Raw genomic sequence first — 12,695 nt, 5'->3', positions numbered from 1 at the left:
ATGCAAATGGAAAACCATTACATAGAATAATGATAATATTTTCATCCTCGACGGTTCGATTAAAATAATTATTCTTGGTAAATATTTCAAATTTTGAGTAATATAAAAACCACAAAAGTTGGAACCAAAGCAGAAAAATCATTGCCTGATACAAATATGCAATAGATGCAATTGAATATTTAATTGCACGGTAATAATAAATTAAGTTAATTTGGATGAAAAAATAAGTATTTAAAATATAAAATAATAATTTGACATAATATTAGTCACAAAATTACAATATTAATATTTTAAATTAAATTATTTACGAATATTATAAATCTTGATTCTTTAACATTTTAATTAATTTAACTAGAAATTATTATTTTCAAAAAATAAAAAATGTATTTATTTATTTATTTATTGTTCAAGGAACTAATGTCAAAAAAATTACTAACATCTACAATATCATAATCTGTTTTACAATTAAAACAAAATATTAAGTGTACAAATATATTAAAAGTAATCATTATTCTGTTCTGATATATTTTTTAAATGTATAAAACAATAAATACATTTAAAAAATATACAGTTATTATTTATATAGTATTAGTAGTGTAAAAGTATTTCTTACCATAAATTCGCATGGATCCTTCTGCTTCACCCAACGAATTTTTTGTGACACATCTATAACTTCCATAATCTTCTGGACTTAAAGATCGTATAGTTAGTTTCATGTGTGCTTTGTATCCATCTTCATTGGTTACTAAATGATACTTTGACCCAGAAAATATCATATTCCTGGAATCTTGAAATGACCAAAAGCTTATTGGTCGAGGATATGCTTCAATTCGACAGTCGATGGTCACGTCAGTGCCCAATGGGGCACCAACTAATTGATTTGGTACCACCAACGTTGGAGAAACTGAAAATAGGAAATAAAGTTTTGTAAACTAATATATTAACATTAAAAGAATTATTAATAAATATAAAGTGAAATGAAAAATATAATAAATCATGGATATAACTAATTATTTAACTTTGAAGTGAAGAACAAAAATTAAACGATTACTTTTAACAAAAACTGGTAAAAGCATACTACATTTATAAAAAAAATGTATTAATTTTGACAATTTTGCAAATTTTGGTGAACATAAAATTAATGCGTAAAACGAAAATCATAAACAAATTATAAAACGAAAAATATATAGGTTTTCGAAGAAAAATAAAATATGGAGAATAATGCCATTATATTGGATAATAAATTAAGAAAGGAAAATAAGTTTAATAAGGAAGGGAATGTTTGAAAAGTTTAGAAAGGACAACAGGTAGGCGTGTTGTGACTTGTGGTGAACATTTTATGCCACTGAAGAGGATACAAGGAATGGGTTAAGTAAGGTTTCATATTTCGCTTGGTTATTATGGTAAATCATTCAAAGAAAGTTTAAAGGAATGAGACGGAAGACTTAGAATTAGAATAAGTTCATTATTAAAGGAAAACATGGGCGTGAGCATGCTTGGTAAATTGGCCTGTATACGTCAATAAATTCCAATAGTCATCAAAAAATACTGTAGCAATTTTACAAAGTGGTCAGTAAACTTGTTAAATGAATATAATAAAAGCAAAACCAACCCAAATAAATACATTAACATTGATCGTATAGTTTAGTCCCCTTGAGACGAGATCTTTCAAAAATTGAAAAGTTTATAAACTGTAGCTAAACGTAAACTGAAAAGTCAAAATATCAGACGTCATCTTTTGTAAATAATTTTAGCATTGGTAATTAACTATAATTTTATTCAATCCATTATAATGTATTATAAACAATGGGGTAAAAATTATACGAAAACTATAATATAATAATTCAATTAAATAAATTATATTTATTCGTTTAAATCAAATTGTTTTTTAATTATAATTATTTATGAGTTTCATTACAATATAGATAGTACAAAATTTATCTTTTAAGCCATTTTAAGCACAACGGTTTTTTTTTTTTGTTTAATGATCTTATGGCATATCCATTGGTGTTTAAATTATTAGAAGATTTCGTTAAACTCTTTGTCGTTTTATATTTAAATAAAAAATGAATATTTTCTTAGAAGCATGTAAAATTAATAATTTTCGAAACTTAGGAAATAATAATCAAACGCATGAACTAAAAGTTTTCACGTGACCTATGACTAATTTCGTGCCATTTGCAAATGTTGCGTTTATGAAAGATAATTGGTATTAAATTATGGGTGTGGCTTATAGTTTATAGCTCACGGGTAGATGTTGTTCATTGTTAAATAATATTACATTGTATTTGGTAAAATTTGATTAAGATTATTTTAAATACTGTGCAATAATAAATTATGATAGGTACCTATAATTTTGATATATGAGGTACGAATCCATATTTTTAATCACCAAACTAAAGGGTTATAAATAATGAATACAAAGTTAAGCACATAAAATTAAAATTCAATTTATCGATTTTGTTTGTATCAAATACTAAGTAAATGATAAAGTTATCTAGTAAAAAATAATTATAAAATAAAATATAAATAATAAATAAGAATCAATACAATTTTCAAATTAAAAATCACTGCAGCGAAAATATTGTTTAGCTCATTAACTTATTAAGTAATTTAATCAATTTACCGTGCTAAGTTTCAAACAATAAATATAAATTCACAAATTAATGACATTGACGAGTTTACCTCAATACTTCTTATAACACTAATATTGGTATTAGTTTTATAATATAAGATGTAACATCTTCTTAATTATTTCTTGAACAAATATAACCATATTGTATCTTATAATTATAATAATATGACGATGTCAAATAATGTTTAAAGTATCTTAAAATGATTTTTACAGTTGATTCATTTTTTTATTCAAAAAGAGTTACCATCAACTATTATACGGTGTATACTTTTTAATATTTGTTATATGTATCTTAAAGTATTACCACTACTGAACTTCAGAATTTTGATATATTTATGCATTTACGTCAAACTATGTCACGTCTTAAATTTTCCATTTTTTATCTGTTTTATTTTTATTTTTTGTTGAAAATAAGAAAAGTTTTTAAAAGGAATTCTTCATTTTTATATTTATCATAATTTAACAACGTACTATGAATTTACACCAAATTAATAAGTTTTAAAAATAATATTGTACAGTTGTTGAAAAATATTGCTAGGTATTTTTATTTTTTTTATGGAGCAAATTAAATAATGTAGTATTGGATGGATTCGTGGGAGCTGTATTCTGCAAAACTTTTATAATTTTTAAATGTATAATTTTACCATATTGTAATATTTGTAGCTTTATACACATTTAATTTAAATTAATTAGTTAGTTTATTAGTTTAATAAGTTAATAATTGCCACTTTTTTTAACTGTTTCCAATTACCAAGTAGAATCGTATTTTTCTACAAAGTTATTAAACAACATTTAAATACGAACGACTGTAACTGTTTACAGCATATTTGTTTGATTTAGGTATTTTATTTGTAACCGTAATAGTACGATTAATAATTCGAATAATAATAATACAAAACCATAAACAACCGATAGTTCTCAACTCCCGATTTATTGTCTATAATATTAATATAATATTACATTATTAATATATTTATTGTTCTTAATAATTATTTATTATATTTCAACCGCAACGATAATATTATCTACTGGTTATTTTAATTTGATAAAATATTTCGAAAACATCGTGTAAAATTGGCTAGTTATTTAAATAACACTCGCTTATATTATATTAAAATGTACTGTGTCCTTTCTCGAACGATTTGCGAAATGGACGTCATCGACGTCTGAATACCTACAACAAACCGTGCACTTTGTATAATATGTTATCAATCTTTAAACACAACGATGCTGATACTCGTTAAAACGCATTACTATTGGTCGCGTGTAATCATTTTTATATGGTCTGTGTGTACACACAATAATAGTGTTACACACACATACACACACACACACACACAAACACACAAAGTATAAGATAATATGTTATTACGCTCCCGCATAACGTTGGCGTGACTTCGCACATCAGAGATAGACAGGCAGTTCATTAAAACCGGCCTGTTATACAGAACGCCGATGCGAGTGCGTTTTAATCGAGGTTACGCCGACAAACTAAAAGTTTAACCGGAGAGGGTTTCAATTTTCCCGCGGTCCGAATTCATCATTTGTTTTGATTGCACGCGCGCGCGTTCGGCCGGCTAACCGTACGGGATAAAAACTAATAATTATTTAAGCTTTCACATTGTTGTGCACGAGTCATAGACGATATTTCGATATTGTTTCGATTTTTTTTCACCATTTCCCTTTTCCGCGGCACAATATTATTATTACTATTATTACATAGGCGGTCCCACAGCGTATTATTATTATACGTCCTAAAGATTTAGCAGCTCACGACGGATTCGCTCTTGTCGGACACAACAATGACGGATGTTACACAGAAAGAGTCTGTGTGAATTTCTACCCCCTCCGCCGTGGCCACCCGTCTAAAGACTCGTACACTACGAGAGACACAAAGACACCGACGTCGTTATTGCTTCCGGCTTGTCGACTCGCAGCGTATTATTTTTCTACTATCATTGTTCGACAGCGACCGACATTATAACCGCCGCGCAGTTATCAACGAGAAATTATTTCGGATATAATATATGGTGTTCCGATAGTTGTACACAGTTGTTGGTTTTCGTTCGACAAAACTAGTCAAATGTTGTCCGCGATTTTGCATACTATATGTTTATATATACAAGAAGCTTTTTTTATTGATAATAAAAACCAAGAAATCATTCAAAGTTGTATATTAGTTATTAATTTAACAGCTGAATATTAGATAGATATTCTGTGTACAGTATTTTGGTATCTTATAAGAAGTAAGGAAAAAATGGGTTTAGTGGGAAAATTAAGTCGGAATATTCGTGAAATATTCAGTTTATTGCCTTTATATAATATGTATATAAAAAAGAAAATATTATTATTCTATAGTTGCATTTTTTTTTTATTATTTAGAGTAATATCACCAAATTTTTTAATTATTTACCTTGGATGTGTAAATAAAACTACTGTATAATATTAGTTGTGTTTGAAAAGTACTTAATAATATTTTGAACTGTCAAGTACGTTATTTTATATTTTACGCTCGTGAGCATTATATTTAATTTAATAAATTACAGTTCCATTAAGTCTTGTTGCATGTTTATATATTATATAAATAAATTGTATCTCTGATTAGTGCTTACGTTTTTATATGACTATATAAGCAGCCGAATTATTGAAACAAATATATTTTAATAATATTCGACGTACCTACTTATTTATGCATATCAATAAATAACTAATACAAATTCAATCGATTAATCGAGCGTCACATTGATGACTTATTAAAGTTTAATGTATAGTATATTAATTCAAATAAATTTTTTTCGATGCAATAATTATTATTTATTACAAGCTCTATATTATACCAACAGTTCAATCGATTAGGATAATGTATTTATTTATTTTATTGTGTATGTATTCAACAGGCGTGATATACTGATATCTAAAAGTACAATTCAAACAACAATTTATAACATAAAACAAAAAACCAAAACTTAAATAGTAAAATAATTAATTACTTAAAACTTATAATAATTATTAAAAATTAAAAAATTCAAGTCTAATGCTTACATTCGATATCGAGAACGATTCTTTTGCTGACCGACGGTGGAATACCATTAGATGCAATGCACAAATAAGATCCCATGTCAGCTCGACTAACTTTGGTCAGGTTCAGGACATTACCGTGTTGCTTTTCGACTGTAAAACAATGCATAAACAACAAAAATGAATATCATTACAAAATATGATTATAACGATAAGAGCAGCAAAAGTTCGTAGTGTCGTTTCTAAATAATATTTATGTGTTCAATTATCTAAATGTAATTTCTGTAGCCTGTGTACCCCAGCACCAGACGCAAACATTATTGTCCTGGAAGATAGTGGTTTTAATAAATAATATTGCTTCAGTCTTGTAATATATAGTATCATGTATGTAATATAGAACACAAAGAGGACACCTATAATTATGTCATAACAATTATTATTATTACTTTTACTATTATTAGGACCCGAAAATATAAACTGTTACACTATAAAACCCGCCATAAAATATGTACATACATTTTCGCTTCACATTCTAAAATATTAACTTTAATTCCTTTCGATATAATATGTTTTGTTTCTTACACAGAATAGTATAAATACTTTAAGAAAATACTTAATATACAGATATCAATAAAGATATGTTGAGTTACTTTTATAAATTTTAAAGATTTTCTTGCTAAAATGTATATAAAAATATTATATACTAATAACTAATCAAAATACAATTTTAAAATAAAAAATGGCCATATAATAATTAATAATTATAAAATAGAAGTCAAACAATTTTAATCTAATGATTTCCGTAACATATAATCTTCTCACATATTTTAAATGACAAACCAGAATTAAACTGATAATATAAATTATTTTAAAACTTTTGATTGTTTTAGCTTTATGTGGCATGACGTGTTATTAGTTACAAATTACTAATAAGTAATAATTTGAATGGAAACATAATTGTCTGAGTGTGTCATTGTAGGTCAAAACTATAAAAACCAAGTAAATTACTTCATTCGACCAAATAGTATATTATACGTTTAAATATAATGTTTTTGAATAAAGCGTCTGGCTAAAATATAAGAAGTAAAAATGAAATAACTAATTCAAATTATATTAGAACGACTACTTTAATTTATTTTTTGGCTACGATGTACTACTTATCTAAATGAACACTCTCAAATTAACCAAATTGCGGAGGAAAATAAAATAAACAAACAATTTTATTAATTGTATTTCTTTACGCTAGTATAACTGAATGTTTTATTTTCATTACTATGTTAAATGAAAATGGAAGTTATACCACCGGATATAGATTTAATTGTACGTATAGTAATATTAAAAAAAAAAAAAAACTGTAAATATACTTGAATAGCTTATTACACCATATAACATGCGACGTGTAAATGGAATAAAATGCTGTAATAGATATTCAAATATAATGATTTTTCAAATATTAATTCAGCTATACATTTTCGTTGCAAAAAAGATTTATGCAAATATGATTCGTCATACATGCACGTGTGATTTTTGTTTGTAAATAATATATAAATGAATGTCAATTTCATTTGTCTTGACAGATAACAGGCGTGCAATATTGTTTAACGGGTGTTTTATCGGCAGAAACCTTACTGATGATCTCATTAATTCGTCGGTGCTATGTGTCGGGCCAATGAAGTGTACCTAAAAAATTGATTTATCTTTCTAACATCCAAACCAATCACGAAGCTGTCACGCCGATTGTAACTGTCGGAGACAATTCAATTTTACGGATACGTAATCTAATTTTATAGGTAGAGGAAAACCGCACAACTGTGTATCCCTTGCACTTATTTTACAACAACCTACTTGTAAACTAATCCCATAAACTTTACCTTCGGGGAACACTTAATGTTGCATCACATGACTTAAACTTTGAAGTTATTTTTTTTATGATTTGTTGTTATTGTATTATATATATGTATGTGTATATGTGTATACAAACCGTGTATATCAGCGATTAACCGCATCGCAAAACGTAACTTTTTCAGCGTCCATTAGCAAAATATATATAAAAAAAAAACGTTGATAAACTTTCATCGTAAAATCTCACTTTTGACGGAGACTATTTTTTTGCATACCTTGGAGTAAAGTATAATTTTTTCACATAAAAGACTTTACAGAGAAATGACACGAAAAAATTAATGCTCAACTTAGGCACTGCCCTGGAGTGACACTAAAAGTAAATAATCGTCGATTAGGGACGAGACATTTTAGATATGTAACCTCTATACAGAGAAGTTCGACAATAAAATTCGATACATTAAATTTTGACGTTCGGTTAATTAATAATTCATCTTAAAGATATAAAGTGCTTAACATTAAATGCTTGTGTGTTGTTTAGTCGTAATATAGTGAATACTCAAACAATAAAATTACAATTTTTTATTACTACCTTTATGAGTAGTTTATTAGTAAAAAGTATTTATTTTTTTATTTTTGTAATACTACTTTTCTTATTTTGAGCTGTTATGAAATTGTTTGATATAAAAATATAATATTATCAAAACAATTATTACTAATTCATATTTTATTTTATTTTTGAATACATAAAATGTTTTTTATTTTAAATTTAATGATTAATAAGGATAATGAAGATTAAAGAAATTATGCAAAAGAAAATAGCCTTTGTCTGTTTTCAGTACACAAACGACGAGTCATATAATCGTATTTATTTATGTACAATTTGTATCAAAGTTAAATATTTGAATGAAATAAATATTTAAAAAAAATCTAAAAACCAAAACTAAATAATAAACATGTACAAATTTATTGTATACTCATATAATATCCCCACCCATTGATTATATATTGTACATATTACAATATACATTCAATGATATTACGAGCAAATCGGAATTAAATAAATGTGCACATTTAAAAAATTTGAAATTAAGTGACGGTCATACTCAAAAATCGACGATATAGATACGAAAAAGTGTATTTCATTTTATGTTCGTTTCCCTAAAAGTTTAGAGTTAATATAATAATTATTTTTTTTTTTTTTTTTTGAAATAACAGCACCTTATTATTTGTTTTATATTCGATTTTAAACATACTAATTGTAAATTTTCTTCTTATAGATTTTTAAGAACTAGACCTCGTTAATGTATAATAATTTAATTGTTCAAAAATACATAGAAGTATTTCGCTGAAATATATAACACAATATAAATTAATATATTTATCTATCAAACCAAAATAATTAAAACATACTCGAAAGGATTAAATAGAAGATAAACACAACATTGATGGACACCTCATCATTGGAAATGTTCAAAAAGATCGAATCCGGTTAACCATAAAAACCCATCAATAAAAGACATCGAATGATTCGAATGTAACATTATTTGAAAATAAATTCAAAAGGAGATTTCTGTCAACATTTATCTATCCTTTTGGAATATTGAAAAATGAGAACTACCTACGTTGTTTTTATAATATTATTAACACAATACTGTTAACAGGATGTCGATTGTTGGCACACTATTTGTTTTTTCTCACTTGCCCATGTACAACAATGCAAACTTCCTCTCAATCAAACAAATCGTATGTTATTAGCTCTAATATAAAAATGAATATAAACCTGTTGTAAAGCTTACAGTTTTTGATATTTTATGAAATTTTGATTTTCTGTGATACATATATACAATTTTAAATTGTAATATTTTCCATAGTCATAACTTACACAAAGATTGTATAAAAATATTTCTAATGTTTTCAACTTTAAGATTTATAATAGGTAAAATAACTCTTATCTTAAAGTTTTCAGCATAAAATTGGTTCTGATGAATTCAAACTTGGTATTTTGCGTATGGTTTAGAGAAAAAACACTTCAAGTTGTGCGCTAAACTCATTTTAAAATATTTTTAAGACAGTTTAAGACAGTGTTTTGTATAATATGTTATTTTGCTACGATTATCGTTAGAAGTATAGTATATGTCTTACATAAGTTAAAAATGTAATAATATATATTATCGTCGACGTTGTAATAATAAAATATATTATAAGCTATTAAATAATTAATATCTATCAAAACAAATTTATCAGAATATAAAACGTGCAAATAAAAATTACCACATAAATTAAATTACTGTTTTGTATTGGGAAAAGTGCCAGCAAACGATCACTCATCGTTGATTACTAGCATTAAAATATATTTAGACATATTTTAGTTATTCATTTTATTAATTTATTTAATACAATCCATATATTATGTACACAGTATGCGTATTATAATAATTAATTAATATATTACGTCGTATATTAGATATTTTAAAACAATAATATAACGTAGGTATCTAAGTGATTTGTGTAATATATAATATATATTGATTATCCAACTAGTGTTGTTTACTATATAAGTAGTGAAATACATACAAATTATTTTTAATTGTTTTGAATATCTTGATATCGATAGTTGATACATCAAATAAAATATTACCAAATATCTTTAAATTCATTCGTTGCAGTTTTTCAAGCACGAAAATGTAATGGATGACTTAACATTGAAAAAAACTCAAGTAGATATTCAACTTTTACGGTACATAATATTATTACTAAACATATCAAAAGAAGAACTTATGGAAATAAAAAGTAATTCTGAAAATACTAACCAATCGAGATTCACTCCGACTAGAAAACATAAAACAGGGTATGTACTATGTTTATTGGGACAATATTGTTCCACAAGTATCTTTATTATGTATTGTAATATATTAATATTATAATATTATACCTATTATGAATTAATTTAGAATGTCCTAAAATATTGTGTCTTATATATTAACAAAATTTAACTCGTAGAATAGTATGGTACATTATAATTAATAAACATTTATTTGTTTTATTTCCATGTTTAAAATATTCAATAAAAAAATTACTATCAGAATTAAAATGATCTGAAATAAAATATATTTATTATATTATAATTCTAATATATTTAATAAAATCAGATGTCTATTACCTATGATATGACTATAATATTATGTTTCAGAATCAATATAAATTTGTACGAGTATATAAGTATGATAAGTACACATATATTCTGAAATTATTACTCGAATTGTAATTTAACTAATAGAATTACTAGGGTTTGTTAAATTTTAAATTAAAATTTTTTCAATTAAATTACAATTTATCCACAAATATACAACTGATTATACATACAAATCACTATAGAATTTACTGCGACTAAATATAATATTTATAATATTTAATTTAATATAATCTGTGTTATCGTATTCAATAATTACTTATTAAATTAATTTCATTTTTAGGAAATGTGCGGGCAAAAAAATTGTCAACAATAGAATCCTTTTAGAAGAATTTGATCAAACCATGGCAGAGTCAAATAATAAATATAAATAAATAAATAATTTATACGATTAAATAATGTGTAAATATAAACAATAGTTTGAATTTACAAAAATCAATATTTAAACCATAATAATTATTTTAACTTAATATACGTGCATTGTTATTATTTATTTTTTTTACCTTTTTTCCTTCTATCCACCGTTATATTGAATCCATTTTCTCTTTTCCACACAATTCTTGGTTCTGGATTACCTTTTGCTTTGCACGTAAGTGATATGTTGAGGCCTTCTCTTACAGCTACAGTTGAAGTAGAACTTTCATCGTCCACTATATTTGGTGGCACTGTTAAAATTTAATTTATTAATTTTTATCTATATAAATGAAAAAAAATTGCACAGTATATAATTGATATATAACCGGGGCACTCTTCTCACTTTATTCGCACTTAATAATATATAGTTACGCTTATATAATATAATTTATAATTATAGCAGATAAAAAGAGAAATTAAAAAAAAAACATACATTAACTATTCATACATTCTATTATATAATATATGTATATGAACTGCAGTAAATAATTATTATTTAAAGTAATTCTTAAAAGTTTAAGTATTAAACATATAAATAGTATTCATTTAAAATTTATCATTAATATTAATTGTAATAACGAAAAAATACCAGACATTCTTCAAGCTTAGTATTATCATTTAATTTAGTTAAGTTTAAAATATATAATTTTATTCATTGCGTGATTTATGATAACGTGGAAAATAGTCAGTACAATTTCGCGAAAATCGAATTTGAAATTTGTAACCATTCTTAGTATTTGTGAATTCCTAGTTGTTCTTAAAACTGAATACAAAATAAATAATATTATTTCCTAAAACATACAACTGGTTATAATATATTTTTTAAAACAAAATATTATTGAAGTGTTATCAAACTACAAAAATAACTAATTTAAGCTGTGTAACCTAAACACTAAAATAATTATTTACAAATAAATGTTAAGGACCATTTGGACTAATGAAATACAGATATGGGTTTGTGTCAAGGCATCGGAATAAAAATAATTCAAGCATTTCAATTAATTACCCTCCGTTTACTAACTTCTGCGTTGTGTGCCGCCTGAGGGTTCCGTCACTGGACAGCCTTCCCCCTCATACTATATCTTCATATACATTAATGTTCTCTGTGTATAATATATTATAGTATTTTATTTACTTATTGCACATATACTAACGATTATAAATTTCTTATTTTAAAATAAAAAAAAAACTGTATAACTCGTATTATAATATAATCTTTGTAATAACGTATTCAACATATAATATTGTATATAACTATGAAAAAACCATTACGCGTATCTAAATATGCATTTATGGTTTACTTTTGAAACTTTTTATTTAAATAAATATATATTTTTAAATATAAAAAGATGAAAAATCACTCGCAGTTTTAAATAAGAAACGTATTGGACACTTGGTAGTAAAGAAAGTCACAAATCATAAACAATAGGCTTATGTCAGGTATTTGACAGTCTAGAAAACGTAAGTCAATAATACATTTATGCTCCTTTATTGAAACGTCCAGTATTGTAGAAAATCATTATTTATGTCGGTAAAGTTTATATGAAATCCAATATGCGGTTTTTATTATTTATTACTTATGGTTAAAAATAAAAT

General features: G+C 25.2%; 1 protein-coding gene across 1 annotated transcript in view; it reads right to left on the bottom strand.

The window, feature by feature from the left end:
* LOC132920054 (lachesin-like) overlaps nucleotides 1-12,695 on the bottom strand; it is a 118,130-nt gene that overhangs the window by 46,790 nt on the left and 58,645 nt on the right. Inside the window, exons 4-6 of the mRNA XM_060982099.1 lie at nucleotides 11,189-11,350; nucleotides 5,678-5,806; nucleotides 614-904 (exon numbers count right to left, since the gene is read on the bottom strand). Coding sequence (XP_060838082.1) covers nucleotides 614-904; nucleotides 5,678-5,806; nucleotides 11,189-11,350 — 582 coding nt within the window. The remainder of the gene's footprint in view (nucleotides 1-613; nucleotides 905-5,677; nucleotides 5,807-11,188; nucleotides 11,351-12,695) is intronic.

The sequence above is a fragment of the Rhopalosiphum padi genome, chromosome 2, assembly GCF_020882245.1.
Source record: "Rhopalosiphum padi isolate XX-2018 chromosome 2, ASM2088224v1, whole genome shotgun sequence".
NCBI lineage: Eukaryota > Metazoa > Arthropoda > Insecta > Hemiptera > Aphididae > Rhopalosiphum > Rhopalosiphum padi.
Note: the sequence above shows the minus strand (reverse complement) of the source record. Positions and strands in the feature narration are given on the sequence as shown.